The sequence below is a fragment of the Cherax quadricarinatus genome, unplaced genomic scaffold (assembly GCF_038502225.1).
Source record: "Cherax quadricarinatus isolate ZL_2023a unplaced genomic scaffold, ASM3850222v1 Contig4420, whole genome shotgun sequence".
In the NCBI taxonomy this organism is placed as follows: Eukaryota; Metazoa; Arthropoda; class Malacostraca; order Decapoda; family Parastacidae; genus Cherax; species Cherax quadricarinatus.
In genome coordinates this window covers 6,841-26,828 of record NW_027199446.1, presented here as the reverse complement: position 1 = coordinate 26,828, position 19,988 = coordinate 6,841, and the positions used below count along the sequence as shown (strand labels likewise).

At 38.7% G+C, this 19,988-nt stretch overlaps 1 protein-coding gene across 1 annotated transcript; it reads right to left on the bottom strand.

Moving 5' to 3' along the window:
• Positions 1 to 672: 672 nt before the first annotated feature.
• Positions 673 to 17,436, bottom strand: Gli (carboxyl ester lipase-like protein Gli; the record flags this gene model as incomplete). Its single annotated transcript, XM_070081824.1, has 11 exons — positions 673 to 1,286; positions 6,633 to 6,748; positions 7,548 to 7,749; positions 9,468 to 9,628; positions 10,499 to 10,642; positions 10,940 to 11,130; positions 13,993 to 14,194; positions 14,626 to 14,793; positions 15,350 to 15,561; positions 16,497 to 16,650; positions 17,272 to 17,436. Coding segments are annotated over 11 exons (2,301 nt in total), but the record flags the coding sequence as incomplete, so codon positions are not given.
• Between the last annotated feature and the right edge of the window lie 2,552 nt (positions 17,437 to 19,988).

Sequence of the window (19,988 nt, the reverse complement as noted above, 5' to 3'; positions counted from 1 at the left end):
CACGATAAACAAAATCAATAAATCTGCTGAATACAATATTTTTGAGAAAGCACATATATTAATCAACAAGTTTGCATTTTTGTCTAAATCTGGTGCATAAAAGGTGAGAGGGTGAAGGCAGACTAAGTAAAGAGACGGAGTGATGATACACCACATTTACAAGTTACAATTTAAGTTTTAGTATCCCTTTTGCTGCTGCTTTCCATGGCCACTACAGTTTTACAGCTTCCAACATCCTGCTTTACACACCACACTAATTATATATTCTAGTGTAGCAGTCTCAGGTGATTATATTCAACTGGAAACAGACCCTTTATCAGAAAAAATGTTATCCTAAGTCATGATGACTCACTAACTGGAGCTTTTGGTCAAATGAACAAGGCATTCCACAAGCTGCAGATCCACCCCATTAAACACACATGTAGACAGATTGTCTTTCAAAGTAGAAATTATTTACATATTTATAATGCCCTGAAAGTTGAAATTTTGGCACCGAAAAGAACATTACAAAAGCATTGCTTTGTGACAAAAGTTCAGCTTCAAGAGTTTATCAGTACAAAATTGATTAATACACATGAAAGGTTATATCCATATTAGTGGAGGAATAACTATTTTTGGTAAGTACACGAGTGTGATAACCCATGGTATTCTTATGGCATTTTTAAGGAAAACCTAGGTAAATAAGAAAGATGAGGTAGGATCACAATTCTGTGTGCAAGAGGCCAGTTGTGGAAGTTATGGTGGCAATAGAAGTCCTCATAGCAGGTACTGGAGTGCTCACCTTAGACTCTGTATACTGTACCAGTGGCTGAGTCATGTAGTCCCGGGAGGGCTGGCCATTAGGTTCGGAGTGAACCACAGAGCTGGGGGTAACAGGACGCTGCTGCTGTGGCTGCTGAAGTTGTCTTCCACTGAGCTCTGGACCCATTCCAGATCTTCCATAGCCACCTTGGTAATTCTGCATAATGTTGTCTGTAGACCTTGACATAGAAGGAGCATTTTGAGCAGGATGGTACTGGTTAACAAGTTGATCCACTGATTTTGCCATATTAGAATTTGGATAGGCTGAACGGTAAGGTTCCTTCAACTTAGTGATGGTACTGTCTGAGAACTCAGGGGTCTCGGTGATTACTGTATTAGGTGTGACAGAACGTGATTGTTCCTGATGATTGTTGTTTGATAACTTATCCAGATATTCTCTTACTTTGTAATCTTCAGACTCGTGTGCTGGCCCAATGTTGTCAGTTGAGAAATACTGGAGATCATCCAAGGCTTTGTTCCTCTGTCTGAAGTAAGAGAGAAGGAGAGGTCATGTACAAAGCCTTTTTCTGTTTAAAAATGTTTGTTCACTTTAGCTTCTTCACCCTTGAGGCTATGGACTCCATTTCTAAATCAATCGGTAAGCATAGAAAAGCAATTATTTCCACATTAGCATACTTGAAAAAATGATTTCCCATACATTGTAGATATAAAAATCAACCAAAAGGAGGGGGGGGGAAGGGAAAGCAAGTGTTAATTTGCAAGAAAGCTCAAACCAAATAATCTACAGCAAATAATAGTTAGTTGAAGCATAGTTGAACAATGTTGCTTGGTGTTAGAGAGCGAATGGAAAGAAGGTTGTCCATATCTACTCTCGTACATCATTCTGTTCTCCGATGCTAAGGGCTTCAGTCTCCGTTTTGTAATACACCAAGTCTGTCAGCGCCTTGTTCTGCTGTCTGGGACAGGAGGAAGAGTTTAGTGTCTAAAGAGATAAAAAGTAAAGCTCTACACTGCATTCATGATAATAAACAGCTGTTAATCTGAATACATTCATTCTAGCGAATTAAGATTCACCATAATGTCCCACATTTTGCAGTATATATGATGCACTAGCATATAAGACACCCTAAATTTGCTGAATATCCTTCGTTTATTATTTTTTTAATTGTTCTCTTTGTTAAATGGAATTATTTGTAGTTCCCAAGACTAACCACCATGTAAGACAGGATTTTGAGAGAAAAAAAAAATGAGTCTCGTATACGGTAAAATATGGTACTTCCTATTAGTGATGAACCTCTTCAGTGAAATCAGCAAAAATTACAGAAAACAAGTGTAAGAAACTGCATTTGTAAGTAATAAATTATTATTATTATTATTATAATCAAAAAGAAGCACTAAGCTGTAAGTAATAAAGCTAAGACATTTTTCACTCTTATATTTTCGCCTTTTGTGCAAGCAAAATGTTTCAACAATAATGATTCTTAAGTGATGCACGTCTTACTAATCAACTTGTCAATATTGTATACCATTTATGATGATATACTACATTGTTATTTAGGAAGGCAGGAGTGGGAACAAGGTAATATTTATGAAGGGATTCAAGAAAAACTGGCTAGCCTCACTAGTCATGGAGGTGGAAGGCCAGTGCCTGCACTCTGGAAGAGTGAGGATGTTGCAGTCAGAGGGTAAGCTGAATTGTAATGTCAGCACATTTTCAGCGAGACAATGAGTGAATAATGGTGAAAAGTTTCTTTTTTTTTTTTGGGTAACTCTGCCTTGGTGGGAGATGGCTGTTAAAATAAAAAGAAAAAGTGCCGAATAACACATAAGTGATTTATGCTCATAAAAGCAAGGATTATTTTGTTGAATAAGTGAGAATTTGTGCATGTGATATCCATGAAACGCAGTCTGAACGTAAAAAAAAAAAGTCATTAATCTTAATGCTACATCAATTTAAAATGACCCGAGATATGTTTAGTCGGATCAGGCTAAATTAAATCATGTACATAATAGTAAATTTTGGTGCAAAGTTTAAAATTTTTAAACCAGTTTAAATTAAAAAAAAAAAAATCAATAAATGTATAAGATAAATTTTTACAAAAGATCTATTTTTAGGGCGGTTCTACCTAAATGACCACTTTGTCTTATTCAGCACATTACATATGTTATATACACTACTATTCTGATGGTGGGTTAGCTTAACATTTATAGTTAATGAGAAATGGAGTCCACAATAAGGATTATAAGAAAATGTGGTCCTGTATTTGATCTGAATGAAAACGATGCTCTTACCTGCTGGCAAAAAATTGCTAGAGTCCATCTCCATACAATCTTATTAAAACTGCATTAAATAACTTAGTATGAACATCTATGATTTCTTTGGTGCTATAAATGCCTACCAGCCAATTAACAAGTGAATATACAATAGCTACATGTAGATTCATGGGCTTACATTCCTAAGCCTAATATAACTTGGCCAACTGAATTTCATTAAGAACTTGCAGTAAAAAATTTTGATAAGAATACATGAGACCTCCAGGAGCTTCCCCCTGCTCACCATTTCCCACTGAAAACTACGACAAAATCAATGATATGTAGCTTTGAATTACGAAAATCAAAAATTTCTAAACTACCTGAAATTATTGACTCCAAATCTTAGGCAGTTGGCTATGATGTTTCAATACACATGTATATACTGCAGAAAGTTTAGTTTGTCATTTAAACATTTCTACCTCAAACCTTCCATTTTAAAATTTCAAGTAACAGATTGTAGGGAAGGAGTAAATAGGTTTAGATATATGGGAGTAGACTTGTCGGCTGATGGTTCCAAAAGATGAAGTTAACCGTAGAAATGATGAACGAAAAAAGGTAGTTGGTGCATTGAGGCATCTGTAGAGACAAAGACCTTTATTACAGAGGCAAAAAGTGGAATGTATCAGAGAACAATGGTACCAGAAATGTACCAGAGTATAGTGGTACCAATACCTGTATAGGTGTGAAGAATAGGCTTTGAATATTGTAGTGATGAGGCAGTGTGTGGTATGAATATACGTATTTGGAGAATTCAGAGTTGAGAACATAGGAGGAAGTATGGAGTTACCAGAGGCATTATTCAGAGGGCAGAGGGTCATGAACGTAGTTTGGACGTTTACGGAGGACAGAGAAAAATAGGATGACTAGGAGGGCATATAAATCTAGGAAGGAGGGATAGTTGTCGTCTTGGGAAAGGTTGGAGGGGTAAAGGCAGTTGAGAGCATTGAGGGTTTGGACATCCAACAGTCTTGTGTGAGCATGTTTGACAGAGATAAGTAGTTTTTTATTTGATGTGAGGTGGAGATGTTGCAGTTTGGAAGGTCATCTGAACTGTAATGTCAGCACACTTCTAGCAAGACAGTGACTGAATGCGTGACAGCAAAAGTGTTGTCTTCTTTGTCAAGTCACTACCTCAGTGAGAGATAGCCGGATTATTTAAAGAAAAAAAAAAAGTGTACCTATACTAGGACAATTTGAGTCTGCCTCAAAACTCTGATTTTACGTCGGTATTGTAAAAAGTGTCTCACGTACCTCAGATCTACCCTATATTGATCTCCATGGGTTTAGCACTGCCATCATGAATGTAATAATAATAATCTACCCTTTACTAAGAAATTACACAATGTAGAGAGTCCATATACAGAGGCAAATCTTCCATCCTTGAATGATCACCATGATGCTCGCTGCCTCCACTATTTTGTTTTGTTCTCATGACCTCCGCAATCTTTCCACGTATAGGATAGTAACGGATGTTAGTAGAAGTTCACTGTTTGTTCGTTGCCTGTTTACTCCACCCCTTTTCTCTTCATTCATATTCACTCTTGTCTTCTCTAAAGTTGCCACCTTCATATGTTCATGTAGCATCTAACTTTTCTCTTCCCCCTTGGGAGGTTCCAACAGTTCATGTCTGTTCTTTCCCACTGCCATGCGTGAAAGCCCAAATACCTACAGTTGCTTCGCATTCTCTTTTTCTTACTCATTCTCATGCCATCGCAGTGTACACCGATGGTTCTAAATCTTCGTACAGTGTTGGGTTTGCAGCAGTGTCGTGTGAGGGCATTTATTAGACTTGGTTATCATTTTTACAGCTGAATTGTATACAAGTCTCACAGCAATTATCCGTATTGCATCTATTCCCATGTCGCCATTTGTTATAGTTTCAGACTCCCTTAGTGCTTTGCAGGCTATAAAAAAATTGGATTCACCTCATCCCCTGGTTCTTCGTATACAACTTTGGTTATGCCATATCTCTAGCAAAAAATATATTGATTTTTGTTGGGTACCTGGTCATGTTGACATACAGAGCAATGAGTAGGCAGACACTGCTGCACAGCAGTACATGACCTCCCAGTTTCATATAGAGGTATTCCATTCAGACTATTTTGCTGTAATTTCTAACCAGCTTCACAACTGTTGGCAACAACGTTGGTCTGATCTGATACATAACAAATTACATCCTATTAAAGCAAGTACATGCGTATAGGTTCTTGGCCATCTTCTTGTCATCAATGCTGTGGTTGGGAGACTACTCTCTCCTGTCTTTGCATCAGCCCTGTTCCACTCTGAGAATTGTCAGGTTCCAGTTTCTGTTAGCCATATTCTGTTGGACTGCCTACTGTATCAACGAGCACGCAGAATTCACCTCCGATGTAGTCACTGCTCTAATACCCTTACTTTATCTTCCCTCCTTGCTGACGGACCCACCTTTGACTCACTCTCTCGTTGACTTTTTGACAGCAATTGATTTACTGCACAAATTTTGATGAAACTCCCTCTAGCACTCCTCACAGCCTCTCCCTCTTGCTACTCTATACCCCTGCACTATCCCCTGCCTAGCTGCTCTGTGTGACCCTTGTAGGTTTAGCGCTTCTTTTTGATCATCATAATAATAATAATAATCCTCTCCACATCCTCAAGAGAGGTGCCTGAGAGGCTCTTGACCCAAGGAAGAGGATATGTCTTACTTTTCTTTGGATCAAAACCAACTGCCTCCCATTCCCCAACTTATGACCACTACGGGTTTAATGCTTCAGCAATTATAATAAAGGGAGGTACTTTGGTGCTTGGTGAGGAGCTCTTAATCGAAGGAACTAGACCTATTTTTCCCCTTTCTTGGATCAAATTTGATTGCTTCCCAGTCCTAATGCACTGTATAACCCCTACAGGTTTAGCACTTCCACATGATTATAATATAACAATCCCCCCACTCTGTAAATACTTTCCCACATTAGAAAACATTCACCAATTGTTCCCAACCTGTCTTAAAGAGCTGAGATATCTCATTTAAACAATGTTCTACTAAACTAAAACAAATTAAATTTTTGTTTAATTTTGTGTAGATTAGAAGTGAACCCACATGGAGACAAAAAAAAAAAAAAAATATTTACTGTATACACTACAGTGGACCCCCGCATAACGATCACCTCCGAATGCGACCAATTATGTAAGTGTATTTATGTAAGTGCATTTGTACGTGTATGTTTGGGGGTCTGAAATGGACTAATCTACTTCACAATATTCCTTATGGGAACAAATTCGGTCAGTACTGGCACCTGAACATACTTCTGGAGTGAAAAAATATCGTTAACCGGGGGTCCACTGTATTTTGGTTTTGTAATAAGACCTTCAGCAGAAAAAAATATGAAGTATCACATTCAATATATTATATGGCTTGAGTGATGCTGCTAACTAGTGTTTATTACAATATTGGTATGTATATTGATATACAAAACTTGTAGCTTGCCCAAGCTTTACATGGGTAATTTAGGTTTAATTTTATCAAATGGAAATGCACACATTAGCTTACAATAAACAATTTATGGTAGGACAAGACATACCTCTTAGCAGACTTCCACAGTCCACAGCACACAAATAGTATGACCAGGAGGACCACACAGAATGCCAGAGCCCCATAAAATGCTGCTACAATGGGCTGACTCAGCTGTGTCCATGGCTGAGTGATGAAAATACAATACTTATGCAATCTCCACACACCACAAGAACAAATTTATGCTCTATCTTTCCAAAGTGGTAAGGAAGATAAAAAAAATTCCTCAAAACACACTGGAAGGTGTTAGCAAAGAAACCTGGACTTCATCAGGTATGTGAAAAGTCTTGAAATTTTCCCTGCAAATGTAAATTTCCTTCTTACAACTTGTCAGCCTAGGCCATTGTTTATCCAGGTGGTTATTAATTTAACTTATTATTTGTTCAATAATAATGTGCTGTAGTTTAAAAGGTGATGTCCTCTTTTACATCTCTACTATATTTACCAGAGTACAATTTACTCATAAATATGTATACACATCTCCAATCACTGCTAAATGCATGAAGACAAAAATGTAAGTAATACACCTTGCCTAGAAATTTATCTATAATCATCTCGCTTAACCTGTGATATGAATATTCTAATCTCTTTAATTAATAAAAACTCCAGATTTTTAGAAGCTCAGTAATACTGAAGGATGCAGATTCTATAATCTATTATGAAGCCAATCAGAAAATGACTGGTAGGCTGACTCAAATTTACCCCAAAACAACTGCCATGACTTAGTATTTCTGTTCTATAAAGATACTGAAGAGCATTCTAAAAATGTAAAAGTATTACTTTTACATTTTCAATTAAAATACTCAGACAGCCTGCTGATTATTAATAAATAAATATGAAAATATTTGTTGCTTCATATCTAATAAGTATCAATATAGTAATTGGAATGGATGTGATGCTGTTAAGACATAGGTACATTACTTACATTAACTGGTGGTGGAACGGTGGGCACCCATTCCCGTATAACTTGAGGTATATATGTAGACCAGAAGGTGTTGTATGGCTGACGGTAATTGTAGTGCATGGTAGTGTTGAAAGTGGTGTTAATGCTGAGGTATTTAAGATTCCCTTCTAGTACTGGTTCCCAGTTCACTTTCAGTATATCAACTTGAGTCTGTGTGGGGTTCCTGATAATATGAAACATAACATGTTACAAAATGAAAGTGCTTTAAATGCTAGACAATGACACAAACCAACCCACATGGAGAAAAATAAAACGAGATAAAAGCAATGTATATCTCAGTCTGCAAATGGGGGTCCTCTTCCATCTACTGAGGGTATTATTATATTCAAGGCAAAATACCAAACTCATAAGGTTCAAACTGTGCCTGGGGAAGTCAGAAGCATTGAAGTGAGATCTACAGAAGGTAGGACAGATCCAATTCTTTACATCAAGAGCCCTTTACTGACATAAAGCAACCTCCTCCTTGGGGTAACTAGTGAAGAGCCTCAGTTACATGTTGAAATATACAGTACTTTTTTTTAATTCAGCAGCTGTCTCCTGCCAAGGCAGGGTGACCCAAAGACAACACATTCACCATTATTCATTAAATTTGTCTTTACAGAAGGGTCCTGACATAATGATTGGATTACCCTTCGAGTGCAGGCACTGCCCTTCCCACCTCCAGGACTCAAGTCTGGCTAACTGCTTTCCCTGAATCCCTTAACCCGTAAACGGTCCGAATGTATATATACGTTTTTTTCAACATTTGAAAGTATGTAAAAAAAGTAGATCTTCTTTTTGTTTTTTTACATTTGAAAATGTGTAAAAAAAAACGTAGATCTACTTTTGTAGCACTACACATGTGAACGTAGATCTGCCTGGACCGTTTACGGGTTAAGGAAAGTTAGTTTGCTCACACTCCAACAGCACATCCATTAAAAACGAACTTGTCTCCATTTACTCATATTTAACATGCTCATACATGCCCTAGCACTCCTAGTCATCCTATTTTGGTCCATCCTCTCTAAATGTCCAAACCACCTCAACAACCTCTCTTCAACCCAATGAATTATACTTTTGGTAACCCCACAGCTAATCTCTAAGCTCTGAATTCTCTGCATAACATTCACACCATGCATTGCCCCCAAGCACGACACCTCCACTGCCTCCAGTTTCCTCCTCCCAGAAATATTTAAAACCAATGTTTCACACCCACATACAAGAATCATCATACAGTGGAACCTCAAAAATCGAACTGCTCCCAACACAACCAATTATGTAAGTGTATTTTTGTAAGTGTTTTTATAAGTGTATTTTTGAGGGTCTTAAATGGACTAATCTAATTTACATCATTCCTGATGGGAATAAATTCATTCGGTAAAGGCACTCGAACAGCCTTCTGGACCAAAGAAAGTTCGATATTTGAGGTTCCACTGTAAATGAATTCCAATTCCAATGGAATGATGGTTTAAGTGCAAAACCAACCTTATTGTGATGTAGCATAAATAAATCATAGACAGACAAAAAAAATTATGGACCTGGTTGGTTGGGTAGGTTTAAAGACTAACATGTCAGCCATTTCCCACTGAAAAAGGGTGACCCAAAAAGAAAGAAAAAACTCTCACCATCACCCATACATAATCAGTCTTTGCAGAGGTGCTCAGGTATGACACCTTAGACATCCCTCCAACTGCCAATATCCCAAGCCCCTCTTTTAAAGTGCAGGCATTGTACTTCCCATTTCCAGGACTCAAGTCCAGCTAACCGATTTCTCTGAATCCCTTCACAACATATTACCCTGGTCACACTCCAACAGCCCATTAAGTCCCCAAAACCATTCATCTCCGTTCACTCCTATCTAACACGCTCATGCACACAACTCGCCAAGAGCATATAACTTACCCCCACTTAGCAAAGTTAGCAAAGGTTCTCATCATGAACTCAGAGATGTTTCTGTCTCCCTCACTCCACTGCTCACGGGATACACGAAACTTCTCTGGATAGAAGTCTGGGTCCATAAAGGGTGCACCAGAGATGAAGTAGTACTCAATGTTATTGGGAATCTGAGATATTGAAAAAGCACATAAGGATTTTAATTTCCTTGTAAAATTTAACTCCATAATTTGCAGGGTTAGATTCTAGCAGGTGGCAAGTCCAGCTATAACTGGACAGTTCACATATCCGAATTATTTAAATACTTTTTTGGCCCTCTCCCTCGAAATATTACTTCAGTCTGCTTAATACTGACATTCATAAGAAAGAATGAGTACATTTTTAAAGAAATGTGGTTACTATATAGCTTAGGGGTTGTGTGCAAAGACAAGGAGCCCAAGGAAAATTATTATTATTATAATCAAGGGGGAAGTGCTAAACCCATAGGATTATACAGCGCCCGGGGGGAGGATGTGGAAGGCATTCAGGCTTAATTCGGGGAACTGGAGCACAGATCCAATTCCCTAAATCAAGAGCCCCTCACCAACATCAAGGAACCTTCCATGAGGGGAGCCCAAGGAAAAGAATGGGAATAACTGAAGTTATTCATGAAATGGTCTTTAGTATGAACATTGTATAATCAAATAAAGTGGATTATGAAGCACATGAATTCCAGGGTTTGACCGTTTGTCGAGTATAAAAAAAAATACAGTACATCTATAGTACAGTAAATGTATTCACACTGTATAGTGTATACTCTATTCAGCATTACAACTCAATTTTGTTTCTAGGTTTCTTGATGCAAAAAATAAAAGATATTGTTACCAGTAAATAGCATCACAGGAAACTAAAGTATCAACAAACCGGGAATGCTGAGCACGTGATAATGAATTTCATGATTACAAGACCACCAAATGACCTCAAAATACATAAAAATTTCATGATCTTTCTATCATAACATTTATATAAAAAATATAAAATCATAAATGAATATTACTAACCTCTCTCCAAAAAGGAAGTTTGAGGGCCTCTACTGTTGTGTTGAGAAGGTAGTAATAGGTAGGAACACTGTACTTGGAGGTTGAGTTAACCAATACTTTCACTAGCTGGTCCACAGCAGACTTGTATAGAGCATCAGAGAGCATCTAAGAATAATTACAGGACATTCAGTTCACATTCTTATCCTTAAAGGGTTTAGTATATGTAGATCATTACACACTTTATCTGGTTTCTACTGCACAGAATTATTTTCATAAATTCATGTAAACTACATTTGACTTGGCTGCCAATTCAGCTATTTTACTGTGCACCCTGTATCCATCCTGTGAATGATAGCTCAAAAGGCATTACATGAATGCATAAGAGTTAAATTATATTATACTTTCACCTACAAAATACAGTTTATAGAGCACTAAACTCCTACCAGTGCCAAATCTACTCACATTGACATATTCTTCCCTGATGTGTGTAGTGTTGTGTGGATCTGGGCCATATGTGTACATCCATTTTATAGCATCATAGGCACCTTCTAGGTTGAGCGAGTAATTATAGTGTCTGACCCAGTCTTTAATCCGCTGGTTGAAGAAGTCTTCTGTGACAACATGAAGATCACGAACTAAGCGGTTATCATCAACTGAAGGGAGAAAGAATTCATAAATTTCTTTGCCATACATGTAGAAAAAGTACAGAATATATTTTTTTTTTTATTATCACACTGGCCGATTCCCACCAAGGCAGGGTGGCCCGAAAAAGAAAAACTTTCACCATCATTCGCTCCATCACTGTCTTGCCAGAAGGGTGCTTTACACTACAGTTTTTAAACTGCAACATTAACACCCCTCCTTCAGAGTGCAGGCACTGTACTTCCCATCTCCAGGACTCAAGTCCGGCCTGCCGGTTTCCCTAAATCCCTTCATAAATGTTACTTTGCTCACACTCCAACAGCACGTCAAGTATTAAAAACCATTTGTCTCCATTCACTCCTATCAAACACGCTCACGCATGCCTGCTGGAAGTCCAAGCCCCTCGCACACAAAACCTCCTTTACCCCCTCCCTCCCTCCAACCCTTCCTAGGCCGACCCCTACCCCGCCTTCCTTCCACTACAGACTGATACACTCTTGAAGTCATTCTGTTTCGCTCCATTCTCTCTACATGTCCGAACCACCTCAACAACCCTTCCTCAGCCCTCTGGACAACAGTTTTGGTAATCCCGCACCTCCTCCTAACTTCCAAACTACGAATTCTCTGCATTATATTCACACCACACATTGCCCTCAGACATGACATCTCCACTGCCTCCAGCCTTCTCCTCGCTGCAACATTCATCACCCACGCTTCACACCCATATAAGAGCGTTGGTAAAACTATACTCTCATACATTCCCCTCTTTGCCTCCAAGGACAAAGTTCTTTGTCTCCACAGACTCCTAAGTGCACCACTCACTCTTTTTCCCTCATCAATTCTATGATTCACCTCATCTTTCATAGACCCATCCGCTGACACGTCCACTCCCAAATATCTGAATACGTTCACCTCCTCCATACTCTCTCCCTCCAATCTGATATTCAATCTTTCATCACCTAATCTTTTTGTTATCCTCATAACCTTACTCTTTCCTGTATTCACCTTTAATTTTCTTCTTTTGCACACCCTACCAAATTCATCCACCAATCTCTGCAGCTTCTCTTCAGAATCTCCCAAGAGCACAGTGTCATCAGCAAAGAGCAGCTGTGACAACTCCCACTTTGTGTGATTCTTTATCTTTTAACTCCACGCCTCTTGCCAAGACCCTCGCATTTACTTCTCTTACAACCCCATCTATAAATATATTAAACAACCACGGTGACATCACACATCCTTGTCTAAGGCCTACTTTTACTGGGAAAAAATTTCCCTCTTTCCTACATACTCTAACTTGAGCCTCACTATCCTCGTAAAAACTCTTCACTGCTTTCAGTAACCTACCTCCTACACCATACACTTGCAACATCTGCCACATTGCCCCCCTATCCACCCTGTCATACGCCTTTTCCAAATCCATAAATGCCACAAAGACCTCTTTAGCCTTATCTAAATACTGTTCACTTATATGTTTCACTGTAAACACCTGGTCCACACACCCCCTACCTTTCCTAAAGCCTCCTTGTTCATCTGCTATCCTATTCTCCGTCTTACTCTTAATTCTTTCAATTATAACTCTACCATACACTTTACCAGGTACACTCAACAGACTTATCCCCCTATAATTTTTGCACTCTCTTTTATCCCCTTTGCCTTTATACAAAGGAACTATGCATGCTCTCTGCAAATCCCTAGGTACCTTACCCTCTTCCATACATTTATTAAATAATTGCACCAACCACTCCAAAACTATATCCCCACCTGCTTTTAACATTTCTATCTTTATCCCATCAATCCCGGCTGCCTTACCCCCTTTCATTTTACCTACTGCCTCACGAACTTCCCCCACACTCACAACTGGCTCTTCCTCACTCCTACAAGATGTTATTCCTCCTTGCCCTATACACGAAATCACAGCTTCCCTATCTTCATCAACATTTAACAATTCCTCAAAATATTCCCTCCATCTTCCCAATACCTCTAACTCTCCATTTAATAACTTTCCTCTCCTATTTTTAACTGACAAATCCATTTGTTCTCTAGGCTTTCTTAACTTGTTAATCTCACTCCAAAACTTTTTCTTATTTTCAACAAAATTTGTTGATAACATCTCACCCACTCTCTCATTTGCTCTCTTTTTACATTGCTTCACCACTCTCTTAACCTCTCTCTTTTTCTCCATATACTCTTCCCTCCTTGCATCACTTCTACTTTGTAAAAACTTCTCATATGCTAACTTTTTCTCCCTTACTACTCTCTTTACATCATCATTCCACCAATCACTCCTCTTCCCTCCTGCACCCACTTTCCTGTAACCACAAACTTCTGCTGAACACTCTAACACTACATTTTTTAAACCTACCCCATACCTCTTCGACCCCATTGCCTATGCTCTCATTAGCCCATCTATCCTCCAATAGCTGTTTATATCTTACCCTAACTGCCTCCTCTTTTAGTTTATAAACCTTCACCTCTCTCTTCCCTGATGCTTCTATTCTCCTTGTATCCCATCTACCTTTTACTCTCAGTGTAGCTACAACTAGAAAGTGATCTGATATATCTGTGGCCCCTCTATAAACATGTACATCCTGAAGTCTACTCAACAGTCTTTTATCTACCAATACATAATCCAACAAACTACTGAATATTCACACTTTTTAGTACTATAGATAAATATTCAAAATAAATGTTTGAATTTGTTCTCATCTTCAATTCACATATGGACATTCTGCCCAGTACATTTGCTTATGAATGTACTTACTGCCTTTCATATAGTATGTCCAGACATTACTCAACTGTTATGGCACTGAATTTTAGAGTTACTGTAACAATCCTATAATAAGAGTATAGATAATTGTGGGTACACTACTTACAAACCATGCTGGCTGCTGCATCCCTGTTGACCCCAGTAAGGTAGCGCAACTGTGGATGATGGTGATTTTTTTTATACAATGTCAATGGCAGTTCTGGTAGAATGTGCCAATCTTTCTCCTTCCAGTCCAAGTACCAATCATCTCCAGGGACTGTGAAGTTAACATCAACTGCAGGACCCCAAGCAAAAGTGCCTACATCTGGCTGCAGCAAGAATGATACACAACAGTAAGATTAACTTTTGTGTGTGTGTGTAAAGTACTGTATATGGATGTATTTCTAATGCAAATAAATATACAGTACTGTATTCAAAATCATATACAGTGGACCCCCAGTTAACGAACTTTTTTCATTCCAGTAGTATGTTCAGGTGCCAGTACTGACCGAATTTTTTCCCATAAGGAATATTGTGAAGTAGATTAGTCCATTTCAGACCCCCAAACATACACGTACAAACGCACTTACATAAATACACTTACATAATTGGTCGCATTTGGAGGTGATTGTTAAGCAGGGGTCCACTGTATATGTGGAATTACCATCACTACCAGTAGAATAAATACAAAGTTATAATCATATTTTAGAAAAGACTTAAATTTTTGTGTTCCTAAAGTTATCTGATGTAAGAAACATACAGTGATGGGTGCTGATGCCAATTCTTCATAGCTGCGACGGTTTAGACACTGCAGAAGTTTGTAGGATGACTCAACTGTACAGCCAACTTCCAAACCATAAACACGAGAGGTATTCTGAACTCTATATACATCATCGAGTGCTGCCCAATCTGCGAGAGGAGATCCACTCTGAAAAAATTATTATTACTGCATTATTACAATAATCAATACATTTAAAAAACTGATAAAACCATAATGGTCATTAAGTGCTGGAGAAAAAAATTAAGTGTAACACTGACAGCAAAACATCTTCATATGATGCTTCATAGAATAAATACACATACAGGTATTGTACATATGAGGCATTGCATGGCAGAAAAGAGTCAAGTAAAAATTCAAACAATGGAGAAAAATGCAGGCATGGAGGAGATTGGAGCTATGAAGCTTAACTTACCATACTTTGTTATGGGGATCTGAGCCTTACTCACAGATGGTTAAGACAATATCTACACTGTCCCACAGACGAGACATTAAAGAATCAATTCATTCATGATCGCAGATTTTGGCCATGGTGGTGCTTACTGCTTTCTGTCATGCAATATCTCATTTACTATAATTTTTTTTTATCATAAATCTCAAAACAAAACATCCTTTGGTGATGTGTAATATAGTATGTCATAGTCTTATGCAATCACATCAGAACAAATCACTGTACTGTACTGATAAAACAAAATTAAATACTAACCTGGGATATAACCTGACTGACTAAGGCCTTGGTCTTAGGCAGTACAGCAAGTAAGCCAGCCATGGCACCTCCAGCTCCTGGACCAAATACAGTTATCTTATTGCGATCTCCATTGAAAAACCGGATGTTGGTGTGAACCCACTCTAATGCCATGGCCATGTCCATTAGACCATAGTTACCAGGTGAATTGACATCTCCTGTGCTCAGGAATCCTGTCAAAGTAAGTTGTTGCTAATAGACAACTAGTTTTTAAGCAGTCTGTGTAAAAATTCTTTTTTTTTTTAAATTAAATTTTGGTTAATAAAAGGTATACATCAAAAACATACTGAATTGTAATCATTTGGATAAAATAGTTTCAGGATATTTAGAAAAGATTTTATATACCAGGATAAATTTGTACAATAGTTCTGAGGTCATACAGATGTTAAAGACATACCTCAATAGTATATTACATTATACAATATGTTACTACACAAGTTTCTCTATTACAGTACTAACCTATATTTAAAAAATACAGCTCAGTATTTAAAAGCTTGAGTGGGTTGCATTACAAGTGGGTCATCCAAAAGAAAACATACTATAAATTAATACAATACTGTACTTACTGTAACACAAAAGAAGTTGCAACTGTGAGCCTGACAAGCTACCATATATATGTAAACAAAGCAATCCTTTACTATACTACTTTTAATTTCAAACTTCTTTATTTTTATTTTAACGAACTGGCTGTATCCCACCGAGGAAGGGTGGCCTAAAAAGAAAAACTTAAGTTTTCTTTGTACATTTAGTAATTTATACAGGAAACGGGGTTACTAGCCCCTTCCTCCCAGCATTTTAATTGCCTCTTTTAAAGAGTCTTTCAACAGCCCTTCACCCATTTGAAGGGTGCAAGCAATGGAATATAGTCAATAGGCTATCTGTGCATGACTGATCTTAAGACTTGCTAGGCATGCGGCCACTCATGAGCTTACTGGAAGTGAGCTGATCATCAGTGCTCCCTTGCAAGTACAGTTTGGTAGAATCTCATGGTTAGTAGATGGAGGATCAAGCCTTCACCCCACGTGCTAAATGACCCACATGAGGTTACAGCATCAAATAAAGTATGTTACTATACTGTAGAAAGTTTACAACCAAATTTGGGACTCACCGAGGGCACCTAGTCTGTAGTTGATAGTGACAACAACCACTTCGCCCCAGGCAGCCAACATGTGTCCTGGAAACTGGTTGCTAGCACCATGGTCAAGGTCTCCGCCATGGATATAGAACATTACCGGATACAGGTCATTTATGTTGATGGATACCTGTGCATGCACAATCAGACATATATACACACGGGTTCAAGAATTAAGGCAATATATTTTACACTGAATGTAAAGTCTAATTTCGTATGATTCATACTGAAAGTGTCTACAGTAACGATCTTCACTGATAATCTATACTCTGATGCTTTCTATGCTGATAATCTACAATGATAGCCTATTCTATATTGCAAATGAGCAAACTAATACATCATGCAATAATAATCTATGGTAAAATAGTTAATTCAGTGCCAATGCCCTTAGTCTACATATGTTAGAGAAATGAAAGTATGTCATTTCCTAAAGAAGAGTGTTGTTTAATCTTGAGATGAGGATATTGCATGTTCTACAGTAGTTCTAAGAATATTATGTCTGCTTAAGGTGAAAGTGTGCCATGTCTGCCCGAAATGCCTAGCCATGCTAGGTGTTCTAGTGGTACACTCTGTAATCATTATTTTACTACATGTAAACCACACAATAACCAAATTCTGTAAACTCAGCATTGTAATCCCTATAGAGAATAAACTTTGAATTTGAATGTTTTACAGCTGAAGTAGCATGTTCTTAGAGCTAATGGTTGTGTAAAAGAAGTATGTATAGAACAGGAAAAGTTGGTATACCCACCGAGGGTGTGAAGATATTAAGATATAGACAATCTTCATGAATGCCGTTCCTGATCCCATTGGAGGCTCCCACATACTTGAGGTTCTGGGGACAGGCACTCTGAAAGTCTATGGCCTGCCAGGTGCTGTACCAGTTCTCCACCCGACGTGGTGGCTGCAATGTAATAATTTAGAAGCATAAGAATAAAAGAGCACTGCACTGCAATGGGGTCTTGGGGAGCTGAAGCCCCCCAAATTCCCTTAGCCTGACCAAACAAATAATAATAATAACGATGCTTCAAAGCAAGTCTCCCAGCCCCCTCCCCTTCCAATCAGACAACCACCCCTAGTCCCTCCCCCCACCCCGTGTACAGAAATTCTGGCACCTCCCCTACAAATACAAAGGTTTGAAGAGAGAAATGTGTCACCTGATAGATTATTATTACAATAAAAAAGAAGCGCTAAACCACAAGGGCTACACAGCGCTGCGTCACCTGATAAAAATTATGGAAAAAAAAAAAAGTTTGTGTCGACGGTTTGTTTAAAATGAGTTCATTAGAAAAGCTACTGGTTGGTAAAATAGTATTCTAAGCTGCTGTAAGTAACTATCCTATGTAAGTGGGCCACCTGAACATGTGTGGCTTCAATATCATTTAAAGCTAATGTTACATACCCAAAGCTAAGTAGAAACCGTTTGCTTAATTGTTAATTTACTTGAACCTTAAATGCTGGTCAGTCTGACGTAGGGAAAAGTTTGGATTGACTTTGGCCCGTGTAGGCCCCTAAATACCTCTTTAATTAAAGAAACTGGGAAAACTGAGGTACTGACTATTATTCGATAATTCCCTGTCGACAGATTGGCTTCAATCCTTCATCGCTGATAACTTGATAATGCAAATTCTCCGCAGATTCAAACATAATGTGCTGGTGTATTTTAAGACATAACATGAGAATGCTTTTTCAGTTTTCCGTCAAAGATGGTATTTCTTAGTAGAGGGTTTTGAGCTGTGTCCTAATATAGCAGTTTTACTGAAAAAATTGGGATATTAGTGTACATGATAACTTGTAAATACCTCTTCTGATTCACTTTAAAACTGGCAATCGTGTCATTACGATTTCTTAAGTCAAGTCTGGCATGATAATATTTAACGGCATGAGAAACTTATGCCGCACCCTGCACTGTTCCTATCGGTCGGGTTATGCTATACGAGGATACCTTTCTCGGATAACGGAGCGACCTAAATACATCTAAATGTCAAGTGGTTAGAAAGTGTAATGAACTGGATGACAAAGTGTGTAGGCTGACTCTGTAAGTAGCTTCAATACAGCTACTGTATGTCCCAGGAGGCTAGGAACACAAGAACGAAGGAAAACTGCAGTACGGCAAGCCTACTGGCCCATGCTGGGCAGATCCAACTTACATCCACTCATGTACCCGTCCAATATATAAATCTACTCAAAATTCTTGTCTCAATGACACTACCCGAGAGTTTGTTGCACTCGTCTACAACTCTACTGCCAAACCAGTACTTCCTATAGTATTATGGGGAGCGCTAAACCCGTAAGGATTACACAGCGCCTGTGGGGGAGGATTATTATAATTATGGGAGAGCACTAAACCCGTAGGATTATACAGCGCATGTGGGGGGGATAGAAGGTATTCAGGGAACCGGAACACAGATCCAATTCCCTAGATCAAGAGCCCCTCACCAGCATTAAGAACCTCCCTTGAGGGGCTGTGGGGGAGGATGGAAGGCATTCAGGCTTAATTTTGGGAAGTGAAGCACAGATCCAATTCCGTAGATCAAGAGCCTCTCACCGGCATCAAGGAACCTACCTTGAGGGGTGTACTGCCTATATCTTTTCTAAATCTAAAATTTCGTCAACCTGAACCTAGTGCTGTAAGTCCTGTCTTGGTTAGATATTTTCAACATTATTTATATCCCCTTTATTTCTCTTTTTTTTATTTGTACACATTTATCATATCTTCCCTAATTCTATGCTTTTTCAGAGAATGCAAATTTAGTACCCTCAGTCTACCTTCGTAGGAAAGGTGTCAGTTTCATCATCCTTCTTTGTTTATGGTATGTTCAAGCGCATTTATGTCCCTTCTGCACACACAAATCACTCCCTACGAAAGTAAAAGACTGGGCAGGCGGTGCAAAATACCCCAATGAAAAGTAGGGGCGCCATTGGTACACTAAGAGAAAGCACCATAAGTGTCCGGGGTCCAAGACTGTTCAACAGCCTCCCACCATGCATAAGGGGGAATTACCAATAGGCCCATGGCTGCCATCAAGAGGGAGATGGACAGATACTTTAAGTCGGTGCCGGATCAGCCGGGCTGTGGTTCGTACGTTGGACTACGTGAGGCCAGCAGTAATAGCCTGGTTGATCAGGCCCTGATCCACCGGAAGGCCTGGTCGTGGACCAGGCCGCGGGGGCGTTGATCCCCGGAATATCCTTCAGGTAGATTTTATAATATGGAGACCAGAACCGAGCAGATTAATATAAACGAGGTCTAACCCTTTGGACTTTTATTATTTATACCTTTCGATGCGAGGCCATGAATTCTATCAGCCTCCAGGTGAACTCCAGCCTTATTGCCAACACTTAGCCTTAAATTTCTGCTAACCAGAACTCTTAAATCTTTCTCACTTTAAACTTTAGCTATGATCTACATTATTTAGCTTATAAGTGTTTGTTTGTTTGTTTGTTTTTTTGTTTTTGTTAGGATTA